Source organism: Apis laboriosa, unplaced genomic scaffold, assembly GCF_014066325.1.
Source record: "Apis laboriosa isolate Shangri-la unplaced genomic scaffold, ASM1406632v1 scaffold12_cov154, whole genome shotgun sequence".
In the NCBI taxonomy this organism is placed as follows: Eukaryota; Metazoa; Arthropoda; class Insecta; order Hymenoptera; family Apidae; genus Apis; species Apis laboriosa.
Window position 1 is genome coordinate 1,313,993 of NW_025221207.1, and position 25,268 is coordinate 1,339,260.

The 25,268-nt window shown below is 30.2% G+C and overlaps 2 protein-coding genes across 5 annotated transcripts in view; both read left to right on the forward strand.

Moving 5' to 3' along the window:
• LOC122720594 (ubiquitin-conjugating enzyme E2 H) overlaps nt 1–5,315 on the forward strand; it is a 35,482-nt gene extending 30,167 nt beyond the window's left edge. Inside the window, exons 3-5 of the mRNA XM_043947393.1 lie at nt 2,282–2,449; nt 2,601–2,729; nt 3,004–5,315. Of these exons, the coding sequence (XP_043803328.1) occupies nt 2,282–2,449; nt 2,601–2,729; nt 3,004–3,140 (434 nt within the window). The 3' untranslated portion in view covers nt 3,141–5,315. The remainder of the gene's footprint in view (nt 1–2,281; nt 2,450–2,600; nt 2,730–3,003) is intronic.
• A 9,085-nt stretch (nt 5,316–14,400) lies between these two features.
• LOC122720631 (inositol 1,4,5-trisphosphate receptor) overlaps nt 14,401–25,268 on the forward strand; it is a 39,209-nt gene continuing 28,341 nt past the window's right edge. For all 4 annotated transcript variants that reach the window (XM_043947439.1, XM_043947440.1, XM_043947441.1 and 1 more), the window contains exons 1-2: nt 14,401–14,792; nt 24,253–24,501. In XM_043947439.1, coding sequence (XP_043803374.1) covers nt 24,404–24,501 — 98 coding nt within the window. In that variant the 5' untranslated portion in view covers nt 14,401–14,792; nt 24,253–24,403. The remainder of the gene's footprint in view (nt 14,793–24,252; nt 24,502–25,268) is intronic.

Below are 25,268 nucleotides of genomic sequence, written 5' to 3' on the forward strand. Positions count from 1 at the left end.
TAATGCTATGGTTTGATATTTCCGGGTTCGATTGATATCGTGAAGGTATAATCTTTGTGTAATCGAGGAAGAAGATGATTCCTCGCGTAAAAAAAAAAAAAAAAAAAAAATAATAAATCGAAAGTGTGAAATTTTAATAATGATTAATCGATCCGAGAATTTACCATCTATCGAAGATAAGAAATTTGTAAATATTATTTGTAGGAAAGTTTCAGGGAATGTAATAAATTAATAATTACATATTAACTTTCTCTCATCCGAATTGCAGAAATTTCTGTTCTAACGAGTAAACAATTTGGATAAAGATATGGTATTATAGATAAATTATTAAAATTGAAAATCGAATCGAAAAAAATTTACATTTATAATTAGACAAGATTGAAGCTTCATTGAAATATTGAAGAGATTAAAAGAAAAGCAATAGTTTATGTAAAAATCTACTTTATAGACTTTTAGTTATTATACATCGATCTAACAAAGCCATTTTCTTATGAAGGCTTCACGAGGCTTCGCACGTAGAACTTTTTATTCTCCATTTTTAACTTGCGCATTTTTTATGAGAACTTCACCCCTTCCTCGATCGCAAAGTCACCTTGCACGACACTAAGACCGATACTTTTACACTCGATACACCTTTCTTTCTTTTATTTTATTCGCTTTTTGATCAACTACGATTAATTCAATATCTTCGATCTTCCCAAAATCTTCTCTTCTCGTTTGTCTCTCGAATGTTTATACGATTAATTGATCACCATCACCATGGTTTCGAGTTCCAGTTTTGTCCGAAAGAATGAGGAAAGACGCCCTTTCCCTTCTTCTTTCCTTTTCCATCATTTTTCCTTTCATCTTTCTTCTCTCCCTTTCTACTTCCCTCGTTTCCAACGTTTCCAAAGCGATTGATTTTAATCAATGGTCGAAAGTTTTGTTTTGCTCCTCGTCGTCGAAATAAATTTCACTCGGTCAACTCTCTTCTCTTCGATCGACCGCTATTCGTGGTCGCGTTTCATTCGCCACGTACGATCTATCGATGGCCATTGAATCACTTTCCCGCAAATAATTAACGAGAGCCACGCTCGTTTTCTCGTTTTGAATTTAAATGATGCGGATAATTCGATACTTTGAACCGAATTTTCCGAGAAATTTTGAACGAAACGTTGATATATGTCGCTCCTAACGAACCGATTATCGTTCGCCTCATTTCATTCTAATTTCGAAACAATTTCCACACGCTATGAAAAATTTTACTTAGATTATATTTATTATTTTTTACAACGATAAAATAGTTGTTGTGAAAAATAAAATTTAACGATTCTTAAAAAATTAATTCCTTTAAAAGTAAACGAAGTAATTTTATTTTTGACCGATTCCTTTTTAACCAACTCTTTTTCTTCCATCTCACGAGGAACATCTTCGTGGGGAACAATTTGCGCTTTTGGACGGATGGAGCATTAGCAAAAGGGTTAATAGAATTACGCCATTATCGAATATCGCGTAAACTTGTTCAGAGCTTCCGGAGCAGTGTGTACGTCGTTAAGCAACAAAGTTGTTCGAACTTGGTTACGAATGGTATAATCTCAATTTCATTAAGTTCGGAGAAATACATATCTTCTTAAGCAAAAGTGTCGGAAGAATTCGCATTATTCGATACACGAAAAGCTCTTCCAGATAAAAAAAAAAAAAAAAAAGAGTCTCGAATAAGCAAAACACTTTGTCTCGTATCCTGAACTTGGATGGATTCTCCTTAATGGAACCTTCCATTTTCCCCCTTGCCGTATATTCCGCTATTATACCGTTCGATGTTCCAGTTTCCTCGATCTATCGCGAATTATGATGATATGGAACCTGATTTTTCACCAGTTGGAATTATCAGTGATAACTGTATTCGCAATTTCAACAATCAAAAATTATACCATGACCGAATAACTTCTTTATTTTAATTCGTGCAGATAATTTCCGATATCTCGAGTGATAACTCGAGTTGGCCCGTATTACGTGATAAATATTTTTGATGGAAAGTTTACACGAGCTAAATTTTAGAAAAACACAACGCTCTGGATGTAAAAGAGATTCGCGTACTCCAAGAAGATGTTTCGCATGCAATTTAATTGAATTAAACTCCCCTTTAAAATATTCTTCGAGCGTTATTTTTACGAAACGAAAAATTGTTTCGATTCGTTTCTGAAGAACGATATTCTTCCTCTGATCATCTATCTTGCACAAAAGACTGACATTTCGTATACGCTCGTTACTGATTATATCGTGTAATTGTATTACGTTACAGCGCCTTACGAGGGTGGAATATGGAAGGTGAGGGTTCACTTGCCCGAGCACTATCCCTTCAAATCTCCTTCGATCGGCTTTATGAACAAGGTATACCACCCTAACATTGACGAGGTCTCAGGCACAGTGTGTCTAGACGTAATAAACCAGGCCTGGACTGCCCTTTACGGTACGTATTTAACATAATCTTGACGAAAATTTAAGTCATTATCCCTCGTGCTCCCTCCAACACCTCTTCTGTTCTCTACAATTAAATAGTAACTCGAACTCGATTCTCTAATTCTCAATCAATCTTTTCTTCTTGCTCTTCACTGTTTCAGATTTGTCGAATATATTCGAGTCTTTCCTGCCCCAATTGTTAACATATCCTAATCCAATCGACCCCTTAAATGGCGACGCCGCGGCCATGTATCTACATAAACCTGAGGAGTACAAGAAGAAAGTAGCAGGTGAGCATTTTTTTTTTTTTTTTGAGCGCGAAAGAAAAACTTTTTTTTATCGTCCCGATAAACGTTTAAAATATTTCTTTATTTCCGTGTTCACGAGCCTCGTCTTCGTTCAGATTTTTTTTTTATATTTTTTTTTTTAATTTTTTCTCTCTCGAATCGAATCGATTTGAACGGTTTATTTTCCAAGCGTTACGAACGAAGTGGACGAGCACGTGTCCCACATACGTGTGAATATTAGTTCGAGGATGCAATTTCCTTCTTGATTTCTTGACAGATTACGTGAGGAAATACGCGACGGAGGAGGCGCTAAGGGACCAGGAGAACTGCGGTACCGAAAACGGAGTGTCGTCCGATAGCGAGTCTTCGATGAGCGACTTCAGCGAGGACGAGGCGCAGGACATGGAGTTGTAACCAAATATTTTACCATCCGTACCCATATCCTTAATCTCGATTCCCTGTAAACTCCGATCGCTCGTCCTACCAAATAGATGCTTACATTTCGAACCTCGAAACCTCACTGTCGGTTTAGCTACGTGGCACACTCGTCACTTTGTTTCGTAGGGGGAACCGCGATCAGATTGTTCGTTGAACGTTCGAACCGGGAGGTAAAGAAAAAGAAAAGAAGAAAAGGAAAAGAAAAATAACGAAAGGAACAATAATGGGTTAAACGATTAAAAGAAAAAAAAAAAAGATAAGGAAAAAGAAAGAGAATAGGAGAAATGATGATGATGATGATGATGATGATGATTGTAGATAAGAGAATATCGCTTTTGGAGTTCTCTTTACGCGAGAGGGGGGCCGCTCTCGTCTCCGAATGTTCTTAAATTAGAAGGGACGTTGACGGAGAGAAGGAAAATATATGCGCGCCGATAATATATATATTTTTGTTTCATCCTTCTTTCTTTCTTTCTTTTTTTTTCTCTCTCTCTCTCTCTCTCTCTTTCCTCTTTCTTAAATTTCGCGACTTTGCTATCGATTGATTGAACGTCGATTTATTTCTAATTGTCTGAATTCTGACTTTGGCATCGATTGGCGGTTCAACAATCGCGAATCATCATATTGATCATATTTTGTTTCGCTATTGTATCACACGCGATTGATCCTAAAAAAAAAAAATGCTATGGATGGAATTCTTCCGTGAGAAAGTTATATATGTATAAATATATTTTTTTTTTTTTTTTTTTTTTTTTTAATTTCTCCATTTTCGATATTTTAAGTTTGCTTATTCCATCGCGTTTCGAATTCTTGGTCGATCTTCTCCCTCTTGTTTCTTTCTCTTTCTTTTTTTTCTCTCCCTTCCCGATCGGGTCAAGTCAGACGCAACTCGTACATGGGCGTTCAAACGGTGCATGAACACGAAAGAATTATTTTCGTTCGCTTTTCAAATTTTGTATACCTCTTACGGGTGTCGTAATCCACGTTACGCTGTTTTATTCTCTGCCTCTCTGTGCGCATTATCCCGATACACGTGCCACGAGCAAGCACGGGGCACGATATATATCACGAATCAGCATCGATTCCGAATAAACGTTCGTTTCTCGTGTTTCGAAAAATATGCTTGCTCGTAGAGTAACGACTCTTTTGTCATTTTCACGATACATAATTATATATATATATTATTATTATTATTATTATTATTATTATTATTTTCACAAGACGATTGATTCGTCTCGAATACGAATAGAATGTGATTCGAACGTTGAAACTATGTACGTACACGCAGGAGTAACGATACGTGATACAACGGTGAAAGGAAAAAAAAAAAAAAAAAAAAAAAAAAAGAAAAGAAAAGAAAAGCTCTGTCCTTTTCCACTCGATCAACATTCGAATCGACCTTTTCTTTTTCTCGTCGACAGATTATTATCTCTCAGAATTATTACATATCTTTTTTTTTTTTTGTGCGTTCGGATGATTTAGATACGAAAGAAATGATTTATCATATAAAGAAAGAAAAACTTTAGGGAAAAAAAAAAAAAAAAGAAAAAAAAAGAAAAAAAAATATGAAAAATGGAAAATGGATACTAGCTGGTCCATCTTCCTCTTTCTGTTCTGTCATCACCATCCCTGAACGTTTCCCTCGTAGGGCGCAGCAACGAGAAAAGGCTTCGTCAACAGTGTTGAAGACACTGACAAATCTACGATATAAACGTCGTTTAAGTAGCGATGTTAATGTCGGAACGTCCCAACCACAGTTGAAATCTGCACGGTCAACGTTTTTCAACGGAAGGGAAACGATCGAAGACTCGGGTCACTTTCGAACGACCTCAGCCTCCTGTCTCGAGACACACGCGAACACATCGAACGTAAGAATTTTCGGAGAGTTGCGAGAGGACAACGGTGCGGCATTCACACCGGAATTGCGCCAGTATTCGGAAATGGACGTAGATTTCATACACTCGGGAGGAAGTAGAAGCAATCTGGACACGACTGTCTAACCGATCGTCGCGAAATTTCTGGTGATATTCTCACGATTATTTTATCATAAAAAAGAAAGAAAGAAAAAAAAATATCATTAAAAAAAAAAAAATGAAAGAAAAGAAAAGAAAAGAAAAGAAAAAAGAAAGAAACAAACGAATAACGAATATAGAGTAAATAACTATTGTTTATATAGGAATTTTTCTAAGTGCATAATACGAGATATTTTTCAAATTTTTAGTCGAAACGAGAGAATAGTTTGTAATGAAAAAAAAAAAAAAAAAAAAAAAANAAAAAAAAAAAAAAAAAAAAAAAAAAAATAATTTTATTCCAGCGCGATTGCGCGCCATCTTTTTATTTTTGTCAAACAAGAAAGGATGGGAAAAAAAATTTTTTTTTTTTTTTTATACGATCGATATTTTTTAGAGATAACTTTAACCACCCCGTTCATGCAACGCCGTGTATCCATGTATATCCATTTTTTTAATAAATTCTATCGACGTTCGGATTAATCGAGAGCGAGACAAAGTAAGGTGGGAAAAATAATAAGATAGAATTGGAGAAAAGGAAAGGATATAATGTGAATGAATAATATAATATAAGAGAAATAGAATTATATTTAGAAGAAATGAATTTTTTTTTTTTTTTTGACGATACGACTCGTATCAATGAGAGATAACGAATTTGTACAAATCTTGGTGCACAATAATCTTCGTTTAGTTGTATAACTCGCTTCAAATTGATCTCTGTCCTTTTGCGTGGTTTATGTGTATGCAATACGATCAACTATATGTACAAGTATAGAAAATGATAATTTAGTGCCTTCTCAGGCAGAAATTGTGCCTTATTAAATGGGTCTCCGTAAAAAAAAAGAAAAAAAAAAAAAAAAAAAGAAAAAAAAGAAGAAAGGAAAAAAAAAAGAAAAGAAAGGAAAATTTTATTGGTAAATATATTCGGTGGTAAATGACGACGAGCATTAATTAAACGAATACATACATCAATTAATTAATTAATTAAATCGACCGCTTGAAAGATTGCAAAACTAATATAGCGTGTACTTTTATTTTCGAATATTGGAGTAATGTTGAAGAGCTGTGTTAAGTTTTGTGTAAATTTTTTTTTTTTTTTTTTTTCAAAGATTGTTTGGATAGTTTGGAACGTGTTGTTAAAGAGAAATATTAATGAAAAGAAAAGAAAGAGGAATGGATTTAAAGAAATGAAAAGAAATTTTACCAAAAATGTTTATATAAAACAAAAAAAAAAAAATCGAAATTTCTCGTCTGTATTTTTGCAATAGGTTCACTCCTTAGTTTTTAACGAATAAATTTAATATTATTGTTCTATATATTATTATTCGCAATATGGACGCGGCTATCGTGTAATTTATGTCAAAATACATTTTTCTACGATTTCTTTCATGTGATATGTGATTTAGAAATTTCTCATATTTGATTTAATATTTTCAGTAAATCGTAAACTTTATCAACATGTTATCTTGATAATTTCTTTATTTATTTATTTATTTTTTTTTTTTTAATTTAGTATGCGATTTTAATCGATCAGGAAATGAGTTCTTAAATTCGCAAATACGATAGCTACGTCCACACGTTTTTAACTGTTACACATTTTTCCTTTTTATTTAAGGAAATATTATATTTACGTGGAAATAAGAAAGAAAAAAAAAACGATATTGTCATTTGATAATTTACAATTATTTATGATTATTTAAGATCTGCTTTCATGGAATTTTTTTCGTATGATTCTCAGTGGCTCTATACGTTGGTGAACTGTATAGCAAAAATGTATTTACTGATTAGAGAAATGATTATTAAAATGGAGTGAAAATGATACGTCGTTTGTATGGCTTATTAGGCGTTCACATGCTTTTTCGTTGCTCTTTCTCAGACATTTTATAACGATGCACATGTAAATTACTTTTCATTTTGTCATAATTTTTTTTTCGTTGCATCATCCCGTTTTCAAAATTTTATGCAAAACAACACACGAAAGGAAAAGATAAAAAAAAAAAAAAAAATGAGAAGAATCTAAATATTCATTTGTCAGATTTTTCGTATGCACAAACGAGTATAAATAAGTGAATTTTGTTTTTTAATTATAATGATTTGTATTTAAAATTTCCGTTTGTTATTCGATAATCAATAATTCATAGTGATTCCTTTTAAGTTTTTTATCTATGTTCTGTATATCTTTCCATAAAATAATCTCTTTTAATATCAAGTAAGCTAATAATTTTAATACGTTCTCATTAGAATCTTTAGATCATCTCCAGACGCGTGTTCTTTTTCTTTTTAAAACTTCGTCGAACAACAACCAAAACCAAAAGGATAGGATGGAAAAAGATCGAAAGGCAAGAGAAAAAGGGAATGTGAAAGAAACGATAATCATAAATTTTGCGTTCTTGTAGATTACAGTGATCGAGGAAAAGTCGTATTCATAGATCTCACATTATTACTTTTATACATGTAACATAGGTTTATTGATATGAATTAATTATATGTTATTATTGATCGTATTCGCACAATTTTATTATGTATATGGTTTTACTAACCGATTGTTTAACCAACCGAAAGGATAGTTTTAATAATCATTTTTTATTTTTTTGCAATTGTTGTTTGTCTCTCCTTATGTTTAATTACTTACATACACTACATTTAAATGCATCTTTTATTTCATAAGATAGTTATGACGACTTTGTTGTTACTACAATTTCAAAAATTTGGAATCACTTATTTAATGGTGAATGTATGCATTTGATTTTAACGAGGATTTTGCAATTTTTAATTTTGTTAAGTATTCCTGTTTATTGCACAATAATTTTTAAAGAGATATTCTTGATTACGTTTCATCACTAACTTTATCCAATTTTTTCTGAAATTAAGATAGTTAAAAATTCTATTTTATTTTATTTCTTCTTATTTCTAAATATTCTTTACGTAACTTTGAATTATATTTATGATTCAGTATTTGAATTAATCTGATATTAAGTGCTAATATAATGATCTTCTCTGTTCATTGCCATCTTTACAGTATATTTCTAAATTCTCTAAAGATAAAGCTCTTATAGATTAATAGATTTTCAATTATAGGAAACAATCTAATTAATTTACCAAAGACAAATAACTTTAAAAGTGATTTCAAATTTTTGAAAAATGGTATACATTATGTCTTCCTTGTTAAAATCGTCCATCTCCCAAAGAATGATAAAGTTTAAAAAAATCAAAACATTTTAATCTCCAATCACACGAATTTCACGTGAATTTAATGCAATTCAAACTTCAAGAACACCATATTTGCTTATTATTCTACACTAACATCGACACCTTTCCATTCAAAAGATTTTTTAAAAAATTTTTCCCTTTTTATTTTTATGTTACGTAATATTTGTTGTGAAAAAGGAAACATAAACAATGCAAAGGAGTCGTTATCTATGATCAAACTAGTTTTTAGATCGATATCAGATCAGAATGATTTGTCAATGATTTTTTAATTACGGTGCAATCGAATTGGCTGTTTTCTCGAGTCCTCTTGAAAGGCTCATCTATGTATCTTGTTAATTTTTAATTCATGTAATATGAATAAAACATACGTAAGTATATACGAATTCACACGATCGTGGGACAACTCCAAAAGCAAGCAGTGACGAGCAATGCCATTCGTTGCCAAAACGGGTGTCATTTCGTTAATTTCCATTCTGGTCAGGAAAGACGATGAACGATATTTGTCCTCGTTCTTCCGTGAAGAAATCGACTGACCACCGGTCAAATGTTTCGGGTATTAACATAAGTTATCAATTAAAGTTCGCTACGTTTACGATTTTCCATCTTAAAATTGATTTTTGAAACTGAAGAAACGAGTCGTTTCTTTCTTCAGAGCAAGAATAGCCGTGTGCAATGTAGAATTTCGATTGATTAATAATTAAATAGTCAAACAGATTTAAATAAGATATTTTTAATTCATTTGTTTGAATAAAAAGAAGAAAAAAAATTGAAAGTCATAAAAATCTCATTTGATGTATCTGCTATAATTCTTAAGTTATTTTTTCGTACTTTTTAAAAGTATTTTTTAAAATAACAAAAAGTTTTTTCATTGTTTCATTAAATTTTGTTGATTTATCACTTATTTTTAAACCTGTGAATTAAAATATCACGTATCGATCACTTAAAGACATAATTAACCTAATATTAATATTCCTTCCTTTAAATTTACGTAATTTGTGCAATAAGAAAATTGTGAAAATATGTTCAGAATTTAAAGAATTTAAAAGAATATTAAATCCCTAATCAATTAAAACAGCTTATTCATGGAATAAAATTAAAACCAGGAAATCAACAAAGATAAATATTTTCCGTTTCCAGTTTTTCAATCAAAGAAAATGAAATATTCATCATTGTCACGGCTATTCTTGTTCCGTCATCAAGATTCGCGGTTATTGTTTTTAAAACACCTCTCTCTCTCTCTCTCTCTCTCTCTCTCTCTCTCTCTCTCTCTCTCTCTCTCTCTCAACATAGAGAAATTTAATCTTTCGAGTATTAAGAATAATTTTCGAGCGATTCACACTTTCTTCACTTTCATCGAGACAAGGAAATAGCAATATTTTTTGCTACTCGTTCATAATAATTATATCGTCGATGTTATCTAATGTGTTAAACGACGATGCCAACGTACGCATTCGCAATAATGGTTGATCAAAGCTAATACAGAAACTTATCGTTATCGTGCGATCAGAAAACGATCGAAGCTAGTTTTACACAAGAATACCCAACAACGATGTTATTACGTTAACGGAGAATATATTCGGCTCGATTATTCCATCTGCATCGATTCGCAAGTTACAACAACAAGTCATTTATTTTTTTTTTTTCTTTTATTCTTCTTCTTTTTCTTCTTCTTCTTTTTTTTTTTCTTTTTCCATTGTAATCTAGTCTATACGATATACGAAACATCTCTTCTCACGTTTTAATTTTAGGGAATAAGGGTAAAGAACATGTACGAATTTTTAATGGATATCGAAATTGCTGTATATCGCTCAGGTTTATAAACAAAACGAAACTGCGAAACATATTAATTAACGATATATATATATATATATATACATATATATAAAAGTATTTATATATGGGGGAAAATCGAATGAATTATTAAATGCAATATCTTTGCCAATAAAATTTCATCAAAATATGTTATAAGCAGAATCGATATCCATTATGGTTAATCATCAATTCGTACGTACTCGTTCAACGCAAAACTCTGTGTTTAAATGTTTCAGCATAAACGAACGAAAATCGTTCTTAATAATAATTTCCTCTCCTCCGTGGATCGTTGATAATTGTACTTATTGTCAAACAAACGATCCAGCTACGGGGGACCGATGTGTACCGATTGTTGTAAAAAAGAAAAAAAGAAAAAAATATATATATATATAGAATCCTGTTTTCTCGGGAACGTTTAATATTAAGTTTCGATATTAAAATAAAATCGAAATATATTCTCCAGTGTGTGCGCCTGATACATTGAAGTACGTTGTAATATTTTGAAATTTGTAAGCGTAGTAGATTTACATTATACGAGGTGGATGAGATGAACGGAAGTTGAGCAACATCATCCTATTCGATTGTCTGTAAGCCGATCGAAAAAAAAAAAAATTAGTTAATATATAAATGCAATTATATATATATATATATTATATATGTGATTAATAATTTTTGAGAAAGTGATGCACAATAACAGGTTTAAAAAGGAGGAAAGAAGTTGGAAAGGAAAGAAGAAGGGAAGAGAAGAAGAAACATATTCACCATTTTAAACGATTTTTAATAGGTGAAGTCTCGTTCACGTGGAAATAAAGACGTTTTTATTATTGACTTTTCACTGTCGTCCAAAGAAAAAAAAAAGAAAAAAAAAATAAAAAGAAAATTTTGGTTAAAAGAATGGGGAAAAAAAAAAAAAAAATAAAGAAACAAGTTCGAGTATGCAGGGCTTTAAAACTTAGGTACTGCGTCGGTAGAAGTATTCTCGATACATAGCGTGTAACTTTAGACTAACATTTAAGATGCTGAAACATAAAAAACACGATTGTCATTAACTCTGCAGTAAGACAGTCAGTGATCTCGTAACAGTTCGCGACAAAGATTCACAAAGAGATATATTACGCAACATAAAAAAAAAAAAAGAAGAAACAAAGTATTAAAACCGTTCTCGTTACTAATAAGTAACAAAAAAAAAAAAAAATTAAAAGCGTTCTCGTTAATGTGTTCAGTTTAGTTTTTGCAAAAAAAGAAAAAAAAAAAAGAGAGAGAACATACTACGTAAACCTGTCGAAATATCAATCACGTCAAACGTGTCAACGATTTGTTGATTGCACGAATATACTGCAGGGTTTACGGGGAATCGAGGTTAAAGAAACATTCGTTAAAAAGGAACAAAAAGTCAAAGTTAAGCTTTATAAGAATTAAAAAGAAAGAAAGAAAAAGAAAAGAATAGGAGGAGGAATAGAAGAGGAACGTAGGAAGGTGGCATTTTTTGGAACGCTTGTTTCCATAAGTTTGAAAAGCGATTAGTAAATGGAGAAAAACGAAAGAACAAAATGGAAAAAAAAGTAAAGTTTTTTAGAAAACTATGTCTACGTTCCACGACGTGAGATCGAATTATTGGTGTCCGTAGAGGTATATATATTTTCTTATTGTAACGATAATTAGCTCCGCTGCTTTGACACATTAAGGCCTTAGTACATTAAAATCAGTTGCGTTTCGCATTGTGAAAATATATCGAGAAACGAGGATAAATCGTTCGAGATTCGTTGCTCGATCAATTTATCAATAATCACACAAAGTAGAAAACGAAGATCCAAGATTTTTTGCGAATTGTTCGATGTGATGTTTGTCGATACGAACTGAAAATATTATATCGGAAAATAATTAACACTGTTCCTCGTTTGAATTCTAATTCGAACTGATTTAAGGGAACTAGAGCCTTAAGCTAGTTGTAAAATTTCCTTAGGTACCTATTGTTTTAATGTATGGATTGTCTATGTCTGAATGCTCTGTATCAATTAAATAATACACGGAGAAAGGAAAAAGGGGGAGGACGGGAGGGGGGAGGGGTATATGGAAAAGAAAGAACAAAAATGTTTTCTGGGAGATAATACAAGTGTCTCTGCACTTTAACTCTTTTTAAAAAAAAGAAAAGAAACAAAAAAAGATGAGAAAAGAGAAACATAAAGGGAGAGTGACAAGTACGCAACCACGTGGCGTGCTTCTGTTGTGTTTCGTGGATTTATTAAAAAAAAGAATCACAAAACGTCTTTCTAGGTAGTATAGTAATGGTAATTAAGAACTTGCTGATTCCACGTTTTCATGGCTCATGGCGACACAATAAAGAATAACAATGAACACTACACTATTACAAATATTTATTATAAATAAGATATAACAAATATAAAGGATAAATATATTATATTGAATTAATAATGATTGAACGGAGATGAAATTTTTTGGTACAATAAAATGAAAAGATCAAATGTTGTTGAAATTATTTCATCCTGAATTTGTATGTCCCAAAAACTTTGTAAATTAATTCTTTTTCCCTATCAAACTTTTATTCTGTTAATGTTTATTCCATTTTGTAATTTAGTATTATAAATGAAAATTTATAATTATTAAGAAAAAAATCCATAAAATTAAATCAATATATTATTAGAATTATATTTGTATCTTTTTTAAACAATATTTTAAAAGAATTAACATATTTGTAATTAAATTTTACAGTTTACTCATTTATTATAAAAATACGTAATATATTTTTCATGTTTATTTTTTTAAAGATAAGAATGCGCTGGCATACGATGACATTCAATGTTGAGAAGACTTAACACATATCTATACTAACAATCTATTTTAAAGTCTCAATATATTAGCATTGGTAATTTCAAAGTTTTCAAGATCAAAAATTCTCATTTATTCTGAAATAATGTGTGAATACTATAAATTAAATATCATAAAAATTAATAAATAGAAATTTCATTTTATTTTTCTTATTAAATTTTGATTGAAATTAATGGAATAGTCTAGAGCGATAGAATAGAGGAGATAGAAGAATTAATTAACAGACGATGCTAACTGATTAATTTTGTCTGTCCTATCTTAGAATTATCTTAATTAATTACGTGACGTGTTCGATATGAAATCAGAATGTTAAATCATCTCCGGCAGCGATTTCATACTTCTTATATAAACAGAGACCATTGTATTCGGGAGGTCATACGATGATACACGATCGTTTCCGATCTTCTATGAAGTTTTTTTTCTTTTATAATAAATTGTAATTTGTTAATTTTCACACTTTTGCTATATATATTTAAGCATTTAACAATTTTTTTATGGTGATATATGTTACAATCTATATATATTGTGCAAACTGAAGTTACATTTACACATTTAAAATATTAGTTTCTGCTATTATGTTAAAGTTATCGTTAAAATAAATAAAAATGATTGATGATCGTAATTTATTAATTTTTTAAATTTTATTCAAAGTATTTATTATTTATTATACTGTTTATTAGTTATTTATGAAATATGTAAGAATAATAATGTGAATTATTTATTTCTTTCATATAAAAATATATTTTCTTTATATTAGAGTATTATTACTCTTAAAAATATATTAATTGTTCTTTTTAAAAGATAATATTTAAAAAAGAAAAGAATTTCTTTGAAATTAGAAATTAAAATTTACCGCCAAAAAGATCTAATCTGTATTATCGAAAGAGTACTCACATATACATATCAGTTATGTATCTAAAAATTCCTGCAATATCGACGGATCTGTCAATTGAATATATTTTTTTATATTTTACAATCATCAATCAAAATTTTAGAATTTAACAATTCTATTTCGAACAAATGATCAGAGAATAATAAGTAATAACATTAATATATAAAGATTTATGAAAAATTATTTCTCATATAAATTTTATTTAGATTGTTTACTTTATCATCTAACGATTCCGTTTCCATTATTGTAAAAAAATATTTATTAAATTTAAATTTTTATTAAAAAAAATATTCTGAGATAATAATAACCATATTATTTTTATATGTTTGTAAAAATATTAAAGATTCAAAATACACCGAAAATTTTATTCCACTGATCATTGGATAATATGCGGCCATATGTAAAATCGAGACGAGTCGCTTCCAGTATTCCAGTCGTGCCAGAACCACCGAGCGGTGCGAGCGTTTGTGCCTCGTGCGTCGTCCTCTAATAGTCGTGTATATACGCGCGTATCGGTGATTTTACGACCATATCAAGTCGCACATTTTCGATATAATACAATTTCGTGAATATTTTAACTAATTTCGTCTATGAATCAAACGTGATAGATGTTCAAAAATCTGTGCATAAGAGAATCACAATATCTGTGACACGTAAACGTGAACTAACGAGGCGATCACAAACGTTTTCGCCTTTTTCGTAAGGTGTGATCATCGTGAACGTATTTGAAATATTTTTGGCCATTCGAGGAAGTGTTCCGGCATTCTTAAAACCGGTGTGTTACCGCCTCGGGAACGATTTCGATCGACAACGTGAAGTGCACTGAAAGTATTGGAGCTGCTACGAAGCGGCGAGAACGTGAGTAAATACGTTTTTTTCTTTTCTCCACTAACGCCGATAGTACAAAGTACAAGTTTTCTCATATTTTCGTTTTTGCTGTTTTTCCTCCATAACCTCGAATGCCAACAAATATTTTTATACTTTTTACTTCTTTTATATCTTTTATATTGTTTTTCTTCATAAAAAGTTTGATCGGTTTCTTACTTCGATAGGTTAGATTTCGATGGATCGTAAAAAAACGCGCTTTCGGTGACTATACATTCGAAACATAAATTCTAATAAATATATAAGTAATAAAAGACTTATATTTTTCTTTTCATGTTCAAATAGTATATAATTGTTAAATCGAGTGCGTATTTCGATCGTTCCTAATAAAAGGTACTCCATATTTTTATTAGGCATCAGCTGACAGTATTAGCACGGACTTTTTCAACAAGATCTGCTTGACGTTAGCCGTGAAGTTAATTTCCTTCGCATTCGAAGTCTTCCAATACTAATACTTTGATAAAAGCAACATGTTATTATTCCATGCGAGTAGTTTGCCTAATAGAATCATAAGATTTATATGATTCGTCGCATAAAAGATTCTATATAACTGATTCCAATCGGCACGTTTTATTTATCCTTCCTCCAAATACGCGCTATACTTTATCATATTTCTCATCTAGAAATGTGAAAACGATGGAAATGGAACATGGAATGAAATTAATTTGTTTCATATTAGAGGAACGCGCGAAATTGGTTTAGTGATACATCTTTCGTTTTAAAGTAACGATACGTAGTCACAATCTTTGAATTGTTTTTTTCCATTCGTAACATGTATTAATGATTATTATTACCGTTTATATCATGTATACGTTATTTCCATATACGTTGTTTATCATAAAATGTCTATGCAACTTCCCTTAGTAAGTCAGTGACTTTTCAATTTTATCGTGCACCTTTCTCGTAAATTATAAATGATAGATTAGGCATGCATATTGTTACATTAGTGGGCTAAAGTTTTTATTATTAGTTTTATTTCCATGCAAAACGGATATATCGCATTATGAATCATGTGCAGCATGGGTCGAAACGCACACTCGACAAATCTCGCAAAGGTTAATGACATCTCTCGCGGGTGATGAATCGTTAAAGCTTCCTCTTTTTCATCCACATCGATTCTGCTGACCTAGAATCGATATTGGAAAATATATAGATTCTGTTATATTACGAACGTTGACAATAACAGAAGCCAACTGTTATCTCCATATCTTTAGTACATTCAAAAAGAGGACAGTGTGCTCTGATTATCCGCTATCCGTTTTTTGTTTGAATTTTTTAAAAGAATGAATTGAATTTTTTTTTCTTTGAAATTAATTCATTTTTTTTTAAAGCAATTTTATGGATTACTAAAAATATTGGAGATTTAAAATTTATTTTATTTCAATGAATTTTTAAAATATTTATGGAATTAATTGACTTTTAATTGGATATTTTAAATAAGGAAGTTATAAAATCTTTATAAATATATGTGAGCGTATAAGACGATCTAGAAGTAACAAAGCAGTGAACGTAGATATATATAAAATATTGAAAATGTTATAAAATATTTAGTAAAAAATAATTCTTTCTTGGATATATATTCAATAGTATTTTTATAATTATGAATGAAGTTTAAAGGATTACAATATCTAAAAATGATTTTAAATAATTATACAAATCATAAACACTTCATATCTTTTTTAACATATGAAAAATAAATTATTTTTGATGCGCACAGTGAAATCAAGAGCCTTACCAAGGCTTAATGAAACGTTCTATTTTTTACTCTGTAGGATGATAGCCTCTTTTAAGTCGAGTTCAACGACTTGTCAGGCAAGGTCATGTATGATTATAAACACTTTGGAAATATTATTTTTTTTGCAATGGATATTTAAAATTTTTGAATTATAATTAAAGTTATTAAATTCAAATTTAACGGAATTATCTGTTTCATTTTATATTTGCAGCAATAATTTGAAACAAAAAAAATCCGATCTATGCATATGCTTCGAATGCAATTTGAAATATCTCAAAGGATTCGAATTCTTTCAAATTGTACAAATTCCTTATATGATATCGAATTCGCTGCTCGGTGTATTATGTGGTCCATTTACGCCGATTCGATATCTCAATTTCTTTTTAACTTTCAAATATTCCGTTCCATTTTCAATTCTATTTTCATTACTTTGTTACGTCTTTCCGGTATAACTTTGTCTTTGAACTTCTTCCAGAGATCCGTCGTTAATCAAAAATAACTCGTTCAAGAACTCGTCAATGACCTTGAAACGTCCTTGACGTCAACCAAATTTCTCTTTACAAAATTCTAATCATTTAAGTACTTTCTCTTTTCTAACGTTCAATTCTTTTACTTGTTAATTAAAAAAAAAAAAGAAGATGTCTCTTATATCCCGTATTTAATTCACACGCGCAAAAAAAAAATATTGTAAATATTTATATCAAAGTGAATATCGATATAGGTGTCGTGTTAAATCGATCGTTTGCGAAGCGTAAGATAACGTTATCGAGAAAGGAAAAAGGGAAGGGGAAGAAAAAAAAGGAAAAAAAAAAAATAAATAAAAGAAAAATAGACGACGCGTGTCCCCTGTAGAAAAACCTTGAAAAAAATGAAACTTGGCACCACGTGGTAATCTGATACACGACTATGAGATTTCACAATATTATGAAAATTATATTCCCGTGAAACGAAATATCCTTTTATTATTGTGCAGTCAGGGCAAATTGAAAAGCGCGCTCGTGTGCGCGCGTCGCGTCGTTCTGTCTGTTACTTGAAAAGGAGAGGCCAAGGTGCACCGGCTTGAATTCGTTTAATTATTGCATTATTTAACACAGTGGCGTAAAATTCACTGTGAAATTTTGATTCTTGCATATGATTATGGAAATGGGCCTTTATTAATTCAATCAGTTCTTGATTAGATTCATTATTTTATAATTCGATTTGATAATGATAGAGAGACATGTATAGGATGATTCATAAGCAAGATACCATGATAAACTTAGTAAATGTTGATTCTAATTTTTATAATCGATATAATTTTATGTGATCTAATTTACATTGTTTTTTGTAACGAATTTAATTAGTTTTTAATTATATCATATTTTAAAATTTTTTAACAATTAATTTTATATATATATTTTTTAATCTTTTTTTTTTATATTTTTTGATCACTTTTAATTTGTACAATAGATATTGAATTTAAAATATTGAAAGGTAAAGAAAAAATAAAATAAGTAGACTTTCGAGATTATTCGATTCTTTTACGGGAAAAGAGAAGAAAAAAAAAACTATCGAGAAGCAATAGAGAGAAAAAAAACGCGCAGATGTTTCCTTTTATTTTCTCATCGGATGTCCCAGTGATCGAACAATAATCGTCAATTGACCGGCAATACGATCTAATGAAACCGTACACCGACGAGGTCTGAAATCTAAAGTTCGTTTGTAATTTACATATTTAACTATATGTTATTTTTAATAACATTAATAATTATTAAATTACATTATTTTTTCATTAATTTTAAAGAAAAATTGGATAATGACACTTGTATTGTTAATATTAAAAAAAAATACAAGTTCAAATATTAAATTCAAACCGATGATATTAAATTTCGTTCTTTCTTTTTTTTTTTTTTTTTTTTAAATATATGCTTATGCAGAAATATATAATACGGACAGGAAAAGAAATTATACGCTTCAATGAAAAAATTTGTAATTAATGTCATCGTCGAGGATGCATTCGATCGTGCACGCCTCCTACGACGAATCAATTTAAATTAAAACAATTTAAAAAATTTAATGAAACGTGATGTAAATTCAATGTCACTGTCACAGATATACGGAAAAAACAAAAGAAAAAAAAAGGAAAAATAAAAATAAAAACATATCACGAATATCGCAATAAAGACTTCATTTATGTGTTACGTGAAATTCTATCAATCCGATTCGATTACTCACGGATCATCCACGATTATTGTTGAACCGAGGATCGTGGTGAATTAAGAACTATTTCAGAGCTATCTATTTTATAGCATTAAACAAAACATATTACAATTATTCCATGTATAGCTAATAATATTCATCGATTTCGTATCTTCTTTTTTCACACGACATGTCTCTCCATTACTCCGCGAACAATTTGTCAATCCATCATTTTCATACGGAATAAAATTTTCTCGAAATTGTATTATATAAAAAAGAAAAAAAAGAAAGAGAAAAAATAAAATATTTCTTTTATACATCGTTTCATTCATTTGCGAGAGAAATTTCTTATTATTCGAGTTTCACGAGGATCAAATTTAAACAAATAATGTTCCTTTTAATGACTACTTTGTTATTTGATTCTGGTTATTTTCATTCTTCTTCTTCTTTTTTTTTTTTTTCTTTAAGCCGATTATTTATTTTCGCGTTCTATTTGAATGGAAATCTCGTAGAGATATAGAAGCATGATTTTAATTTCTGATCGCGGTTATTGTATATTCTTGGCTTAGTTCGTTCACGTGTTACATTTAATGCTATATTCGCGCAAGTTTAATAGAACTCAGAGAGTATTCTTTAAAAATTAACGGTGAGCAGGCAGTTTCACGATATCCGCTTCGAATTATTTGATTTTATAACTAATTTCATTTCATAAACGTGTTGTGCATGCAATGCGAAGATTGTCAAATTACAAGTACAATTAAAAAAATGGGAACAGTGTTACACGTATTATTTAATTTTTTTAAGTTATGAAAAATTGTAAAGCAAAGATTATTTGTTCTTTTATATAATTTATCAATTAATAATATTAGTATCAATTTTATAATTCTACTTAAATAAAATAATCGGATCACCTGAAATTCATAAAATTATTTTTACTTGTTTTTATTGTTTTATTATTATTTTTGTTTCAATCGTTTTATTATCAAACATTTTGGTTGTTTACGCAATAGAATTCTTCTTCTCTTTTTTTTATTCAACTTATACATAACGTGATTATTAAAATTTTATTAATCATCCAAAATTTACCATCACTGACGTAATTTGCAATTTTGTAAAATATTTATTAATAATATTCGTTAATTATGCAAGAGAAATCGGATAATATAAGAGAAGCCTGAAGTGATGAAAACTGAATTGGTTTTATAGAAATATTTATATACTCGAATGTGCTCGTACAATAAATTAACGCAACTCGGTTCACTCTGTTGAATTTTCATTAATCTAAACGACCTGAGGTATACTTTTAATTAAATTTATAACCGTGTCTTTATAATGTTCCGTCCTTATACCGTTAATTTACCGTTTATATTATTCACTTACGTAGTATATTAATTCAAAATTTAATATTTAATATAATATTTTTGATCATTCTTTGACATCCGATTGATAACAAACGTTTAAACGTAAATTCGTCGAGATAAAAATTAAAAGTATCTTCGTGACTCATCATATATCCATACCGATCTCGTGGATTTTTCTATGAATGAACACCAGGAATAGAATGTTGCAGATGTGAATGAGGTAACACATTTGACTATGTACAAGGAAGCTCGGATTGTAGATACTTTGATAGGGAAAGTAGCACGCAAGTAACATAGGAATAGATGAATATAATGTACCATCACAGAATAGTTTAAATTGGAGTCGACCAGATTCGCTGATCGTGTTCGAGGAAACTTCAATACGCTCTCCAAAGCAATTGAGGGACAAATTAGACGAGTGGATCCTGTTTTGAGAGACAAAAGAATATAGAATGAGCGAAATTAAACCTTTTAGCGATGCGGATTCGACGCATTTTAAAGTTTAGACTGAAATTAAATTGAAAACTTTTCAATTATTCTTTAATTATTAATTATAATTTTTACAGCTTTAGTTTAATTTTTTAAATAGAAATTTTCTAACTTGTACAGGCTTAGTTTCAAACTTTCAACTTGAATTATGTTCAAAGTTAGATTTTTATTTCGAAGACGAAACTTTCACGAGTTTTCCAGTTTCAAACTTTTCAACTCAAATTATCAAAAACTAAACGTTATTAAAGTTTAAAAACTTTTTATAGTTTTTAAAATATATTCTATATTTCAGAGATTTTTTTTTTAAATCTATACTTCACAATTTGGGAAATTTCAAGTTATTGCTCTTTAATTTTTCTTTTCAAGAACACCAATTGATTATATTTTTTATTACGAAATCCCATTAACCCATTTCTTCGTTCGACAATCCGCATTCCAAAACAAAAATCAAAACCATGTGCAATTTTCGTTCGATGAAAACAGAGTTGTAACAGCACTGCTCAAATCAAATCATAATATCTTCTGATGCCTATCTATGTACGGCAAAGTAGTCACGCCAGCGCCTCGAACGATTTAATTGCTCGACAATGTGGCTACAAATTGACGGATGATGTTGCCCTATGATAGAAACCTACTAGCTCAATAAACGTTTAAATGGTCGTCTTTTAAATTCTTCGTCCGATTCACATGTTTTTATCTATCATAATAATATTATCTATATATTTCACGCAAAATAAATTCTATTAAACGGTAGAAAAAAATGGCAATGCAAAAAAAAAAAAAAACTGTGGTAAGGTTTCTTAAGAAGCTTAATAATTAATGCGTTATAAGAGGGATAAGAATCGGTAGTAAGCACGCTGAATCATGACAAATGTTGCAGTCAGATTAAGATACAGTAAAGATAAAATTCAGAAATTTATTTATCTATGAAGCAATTAAGTAATAAGTGTTCATAAAGTATATTTACTTAAGATTTGTTTTATTTCATTCTACTTTCGTTCTCCGCTTACCAATAAACTCGAGTTTAGCGTTTAAATTTAATGATTTTGTATCATGCAATTTTATTACGACACGGATGTTAAATACGTTTAAACGAGAACGTTGAATCCTTTTTTTTATTCTTCCTTTTTTTTTTTTTCTTTATTTTTGAATAATAAATTTTTTTTACCGATAGTGGTAATTTAGTCGATTTTGATTTACAGACAATATTTTATGTCGGTTAATGATACTTTTCTGCTTTGTTATTTTTATAGGATTACATGAAAAATTCCCAAAATTTTTGAACGGTGAATATTATTATTACCACACACGGATTGATAAATTTATTTTATTGATAAATTTATGTTATTGCTTTTTTTGCACGAAGAATTTCCTTCCTGTTTATTTTTTTTTTTTATATTAAACGATAATCAAGCAAAGTTAAAGAAAAAAACTACAAAACGAAAATTACAATCGATTATATCTCAAAGCATATTTTTTTTTAATAAATTCTGTTAAAAATACTATTGAAACTGTTAAAAATACATTATTTTATTTTATTTTACTTTTTTTTTTTTTAGTCTTATCGTTATAAACTGAACATTCAATATTTGCGTTAAAAACGGTCTATTTCATTCTCGAATGAGTGTTCAATCGAGAAGTTCAATCGATTGTCTATAAACAGAGAGATTTAATATTTCTCTGGGTTAAAAAAGATTCAAACGATCGATCGATTCGTTGCAATCGCGGAGGAATTCGATTGTTGTTCAATCGAGGACTGGGATCGAGCAAAGTTTCATTCCCAGCAATAAGTCTGTTAAGGATTAATTGACGGGGCAAGAAACGTTTCATTGTTCCTTTAAATTCGTTGGAGGATCGATCTAAGAGATTCCCAGAGGCGAAACGATCCCTAATCAAATTATCTTGGCGCAAAGAAAGAATGGCGTGACCATCTCTGAAAATAAATTGACCTTCAACCTTAGGCTTGGATGTAAACAGCGAGATGTGGGCTCACTTTTGCAGAAGAAATCGATGATAATGTTCTTATATTGGAAAATATGGCGTTTGCACAGCTCGCGCCACGATTTAACGAGATGCACATGCGGATTGAACGATCGTCGAAAGTTCGATGTTGTAGAAATGTTTGCCAACATGACGCGAGAAAAAGATTCTCAAATAAGCTTCTGACTGATCAGCAATTTTATTAATTTCTATTGTGCGAGAGACGATCGTCGACCAGTTTGAATTATTTCTTAATTCGAGAATATAATTTCCAATTTAAATTTAATTTTCGTGGAAAATTTATATAACATAAAAATAAATTAAAGCTAAACCGGTTAAACCATTATGACAAATTATTTCACTTTAAAAACTAAAAATTAATCTCAAACTTTTAAATTTTAAAAATTCATTATAATATTTATCCTTCTGATCCTTGGAATCAAATCAATTTTAATGGAATTTTACTTTCAACGAATTCGTCGTAATTCGATAATCTAAATCTGCCTAATTATTTCGACCTTCAATTTTTCAACCCTCGAAGAGCACGGACCCTTCGCTCCGCGGATAGGAAATACAGGACGAGCCAATTTCCTTCGTATCATTTTCGCGGTGGATTCAGTTGGACAGGAGAAAGATAGCAATTTCCATCGTGAAATCGAGTTTAAGCTGACCTATTTTATAAGGATCGCGTTTCAACACGTTGAAAACCATCGGAAGTTTCCTCGTTGGGGATGCGCAAAAGTCTCACTTGAAATTGCTTCTGTTGTAATAGTAACTGGAAATATACAAATTGCAGAATTAAACGTGGCGCGTTTAATTTATCTCGTTCATTCGATTGAGAAACGCGATTTGTCCAGTTTATCCGGATATTATTTGTCCGGATATTATTCCGGTTTCCATCTTGTTTATAAATCGTTTCACGATGATCGATGAAACAATTTGGCTCGATGATCTCGTAAACGAGCGATCTCGTCGATTGAAATCCTTTATTTTTTCGTGCGTTCGTAATAACGTATTACGCTACTCGTAAAAATATTAAATTTAGCTTCAGATTATGAATCACAACTATTCTGAATCGAAATATTGTGTTTCATATAAATAAATTTATATTAGTAATATTATTCAAATATTACTTCATTATGAGTTATTATTTAAAAACAAATCTGTTGTTTGTTCCCGTAATTTATTGTTAATAATGGAGATTAATATTTAATACTTAATATTTTAACGATGAAATTATTTTAAATTTATATTAAATGATATATGAATTTTCCTAAAAACAGTTTTCTTCAGTTCTTCATAATCCATCTCTTTCAGTTTAATGCTTCCTTTACAACAATCTGCATACATGTACCTACACTCTTCCTATATAAAAGTATAAAAACGATATTAAAAAAAGACTCTAAATCTAGTTTCCATTTCCAAATGCACTCAAACCTCCAATTCTTTGAAACTATACGTCCATAAATTGTACCCAAAACCGAACATAATCTCAAATACACACACGTTTATCATCTTTAACTATGAATGCTCATCACCAGAATAGAACACGTGTCAACACATTGCCCTATTCTAATCGTTTCTCGAACACTTGGTTGTTGAATAAAGAAACACCCTCGCGAAGTGCATCCGCCACCATCATGCTCTGTTTCTAATCCGCGAGAAGTAACGATCGTTTCTACCCCCGCAGGTGTAGCCATGAATAATTCACTCGGCTGAGAGGTTGAATTTCTCCGACTTTGAGATACTCGAGAAGAAGAGAGAAAGAAGGAGGAGAGAGGGAGAGAGAGAGGAAGAGAGACAGAGAGAGGAGAGACTCGAACACAACAGAGAATCACAAGATGGGTGAGATCCTCGGCTCGGCGAGCTTCCTCCATCTAGGCGACATCGTCAGCCTATACGCTGAGGGCAGTGTCTCTGGATTTCTTTCCACCCTCGGGTAAGTTGAATATTCATTAAATCGTTACGACTAATTAGCATACCGTTACGACGCGATACTTCGTTATTGCGCGGGAAAGAATACGTCACCCCTTTCTTCAGAACGGTTCTTTTTTATTGGTGGCGAATGTTTTCAGGAAAAATTTTGTTAATAATCAATATCGTGAAGAGAGAATTTTTTATTTGCCTCGTTGAATTCATTGTATCATATTGAATTAGATAAAGAATGAAGAAGAAATTAGCGCCATGTATATAGAAACGTACTAGAATATAAATTAATAATTACGTTATTGTAATAAATAATTATATTTTAATAAGGATATTTGAAAATATTTGAAATTTATTTCAATAATTAATTTATATTTATATTTTGATGTAATTTGTTCACAATGAGATAAGTCAAAAATTAGTCATTTTAAATTCTTAATCTATTTAGTAAAGATAAGTATCTCTATAAATAGATGTTTTATGAATATTCTTCATGTTATTTCGTTTATTTCTAAGAGTAGTATTTAAAAATTATGTACGATATTAGAATTCATCACGTCTGATTAATGCTTCACCGAAATCAGTTGTTTGAGAACCAAGAAAAATATCATATTTTTTTCAATATTTCATCTTCAGTAAGTTGGTTAATGGATTTCACGATTTTAGGATAAATTAGAAAGGATTTAATTAATTCGATCTGAATTAAAATATAGATTATATATTATTAGACGATTTTTATTGTTTAATTTTAATTATTTTATAAATTGTTTACGAATAAAA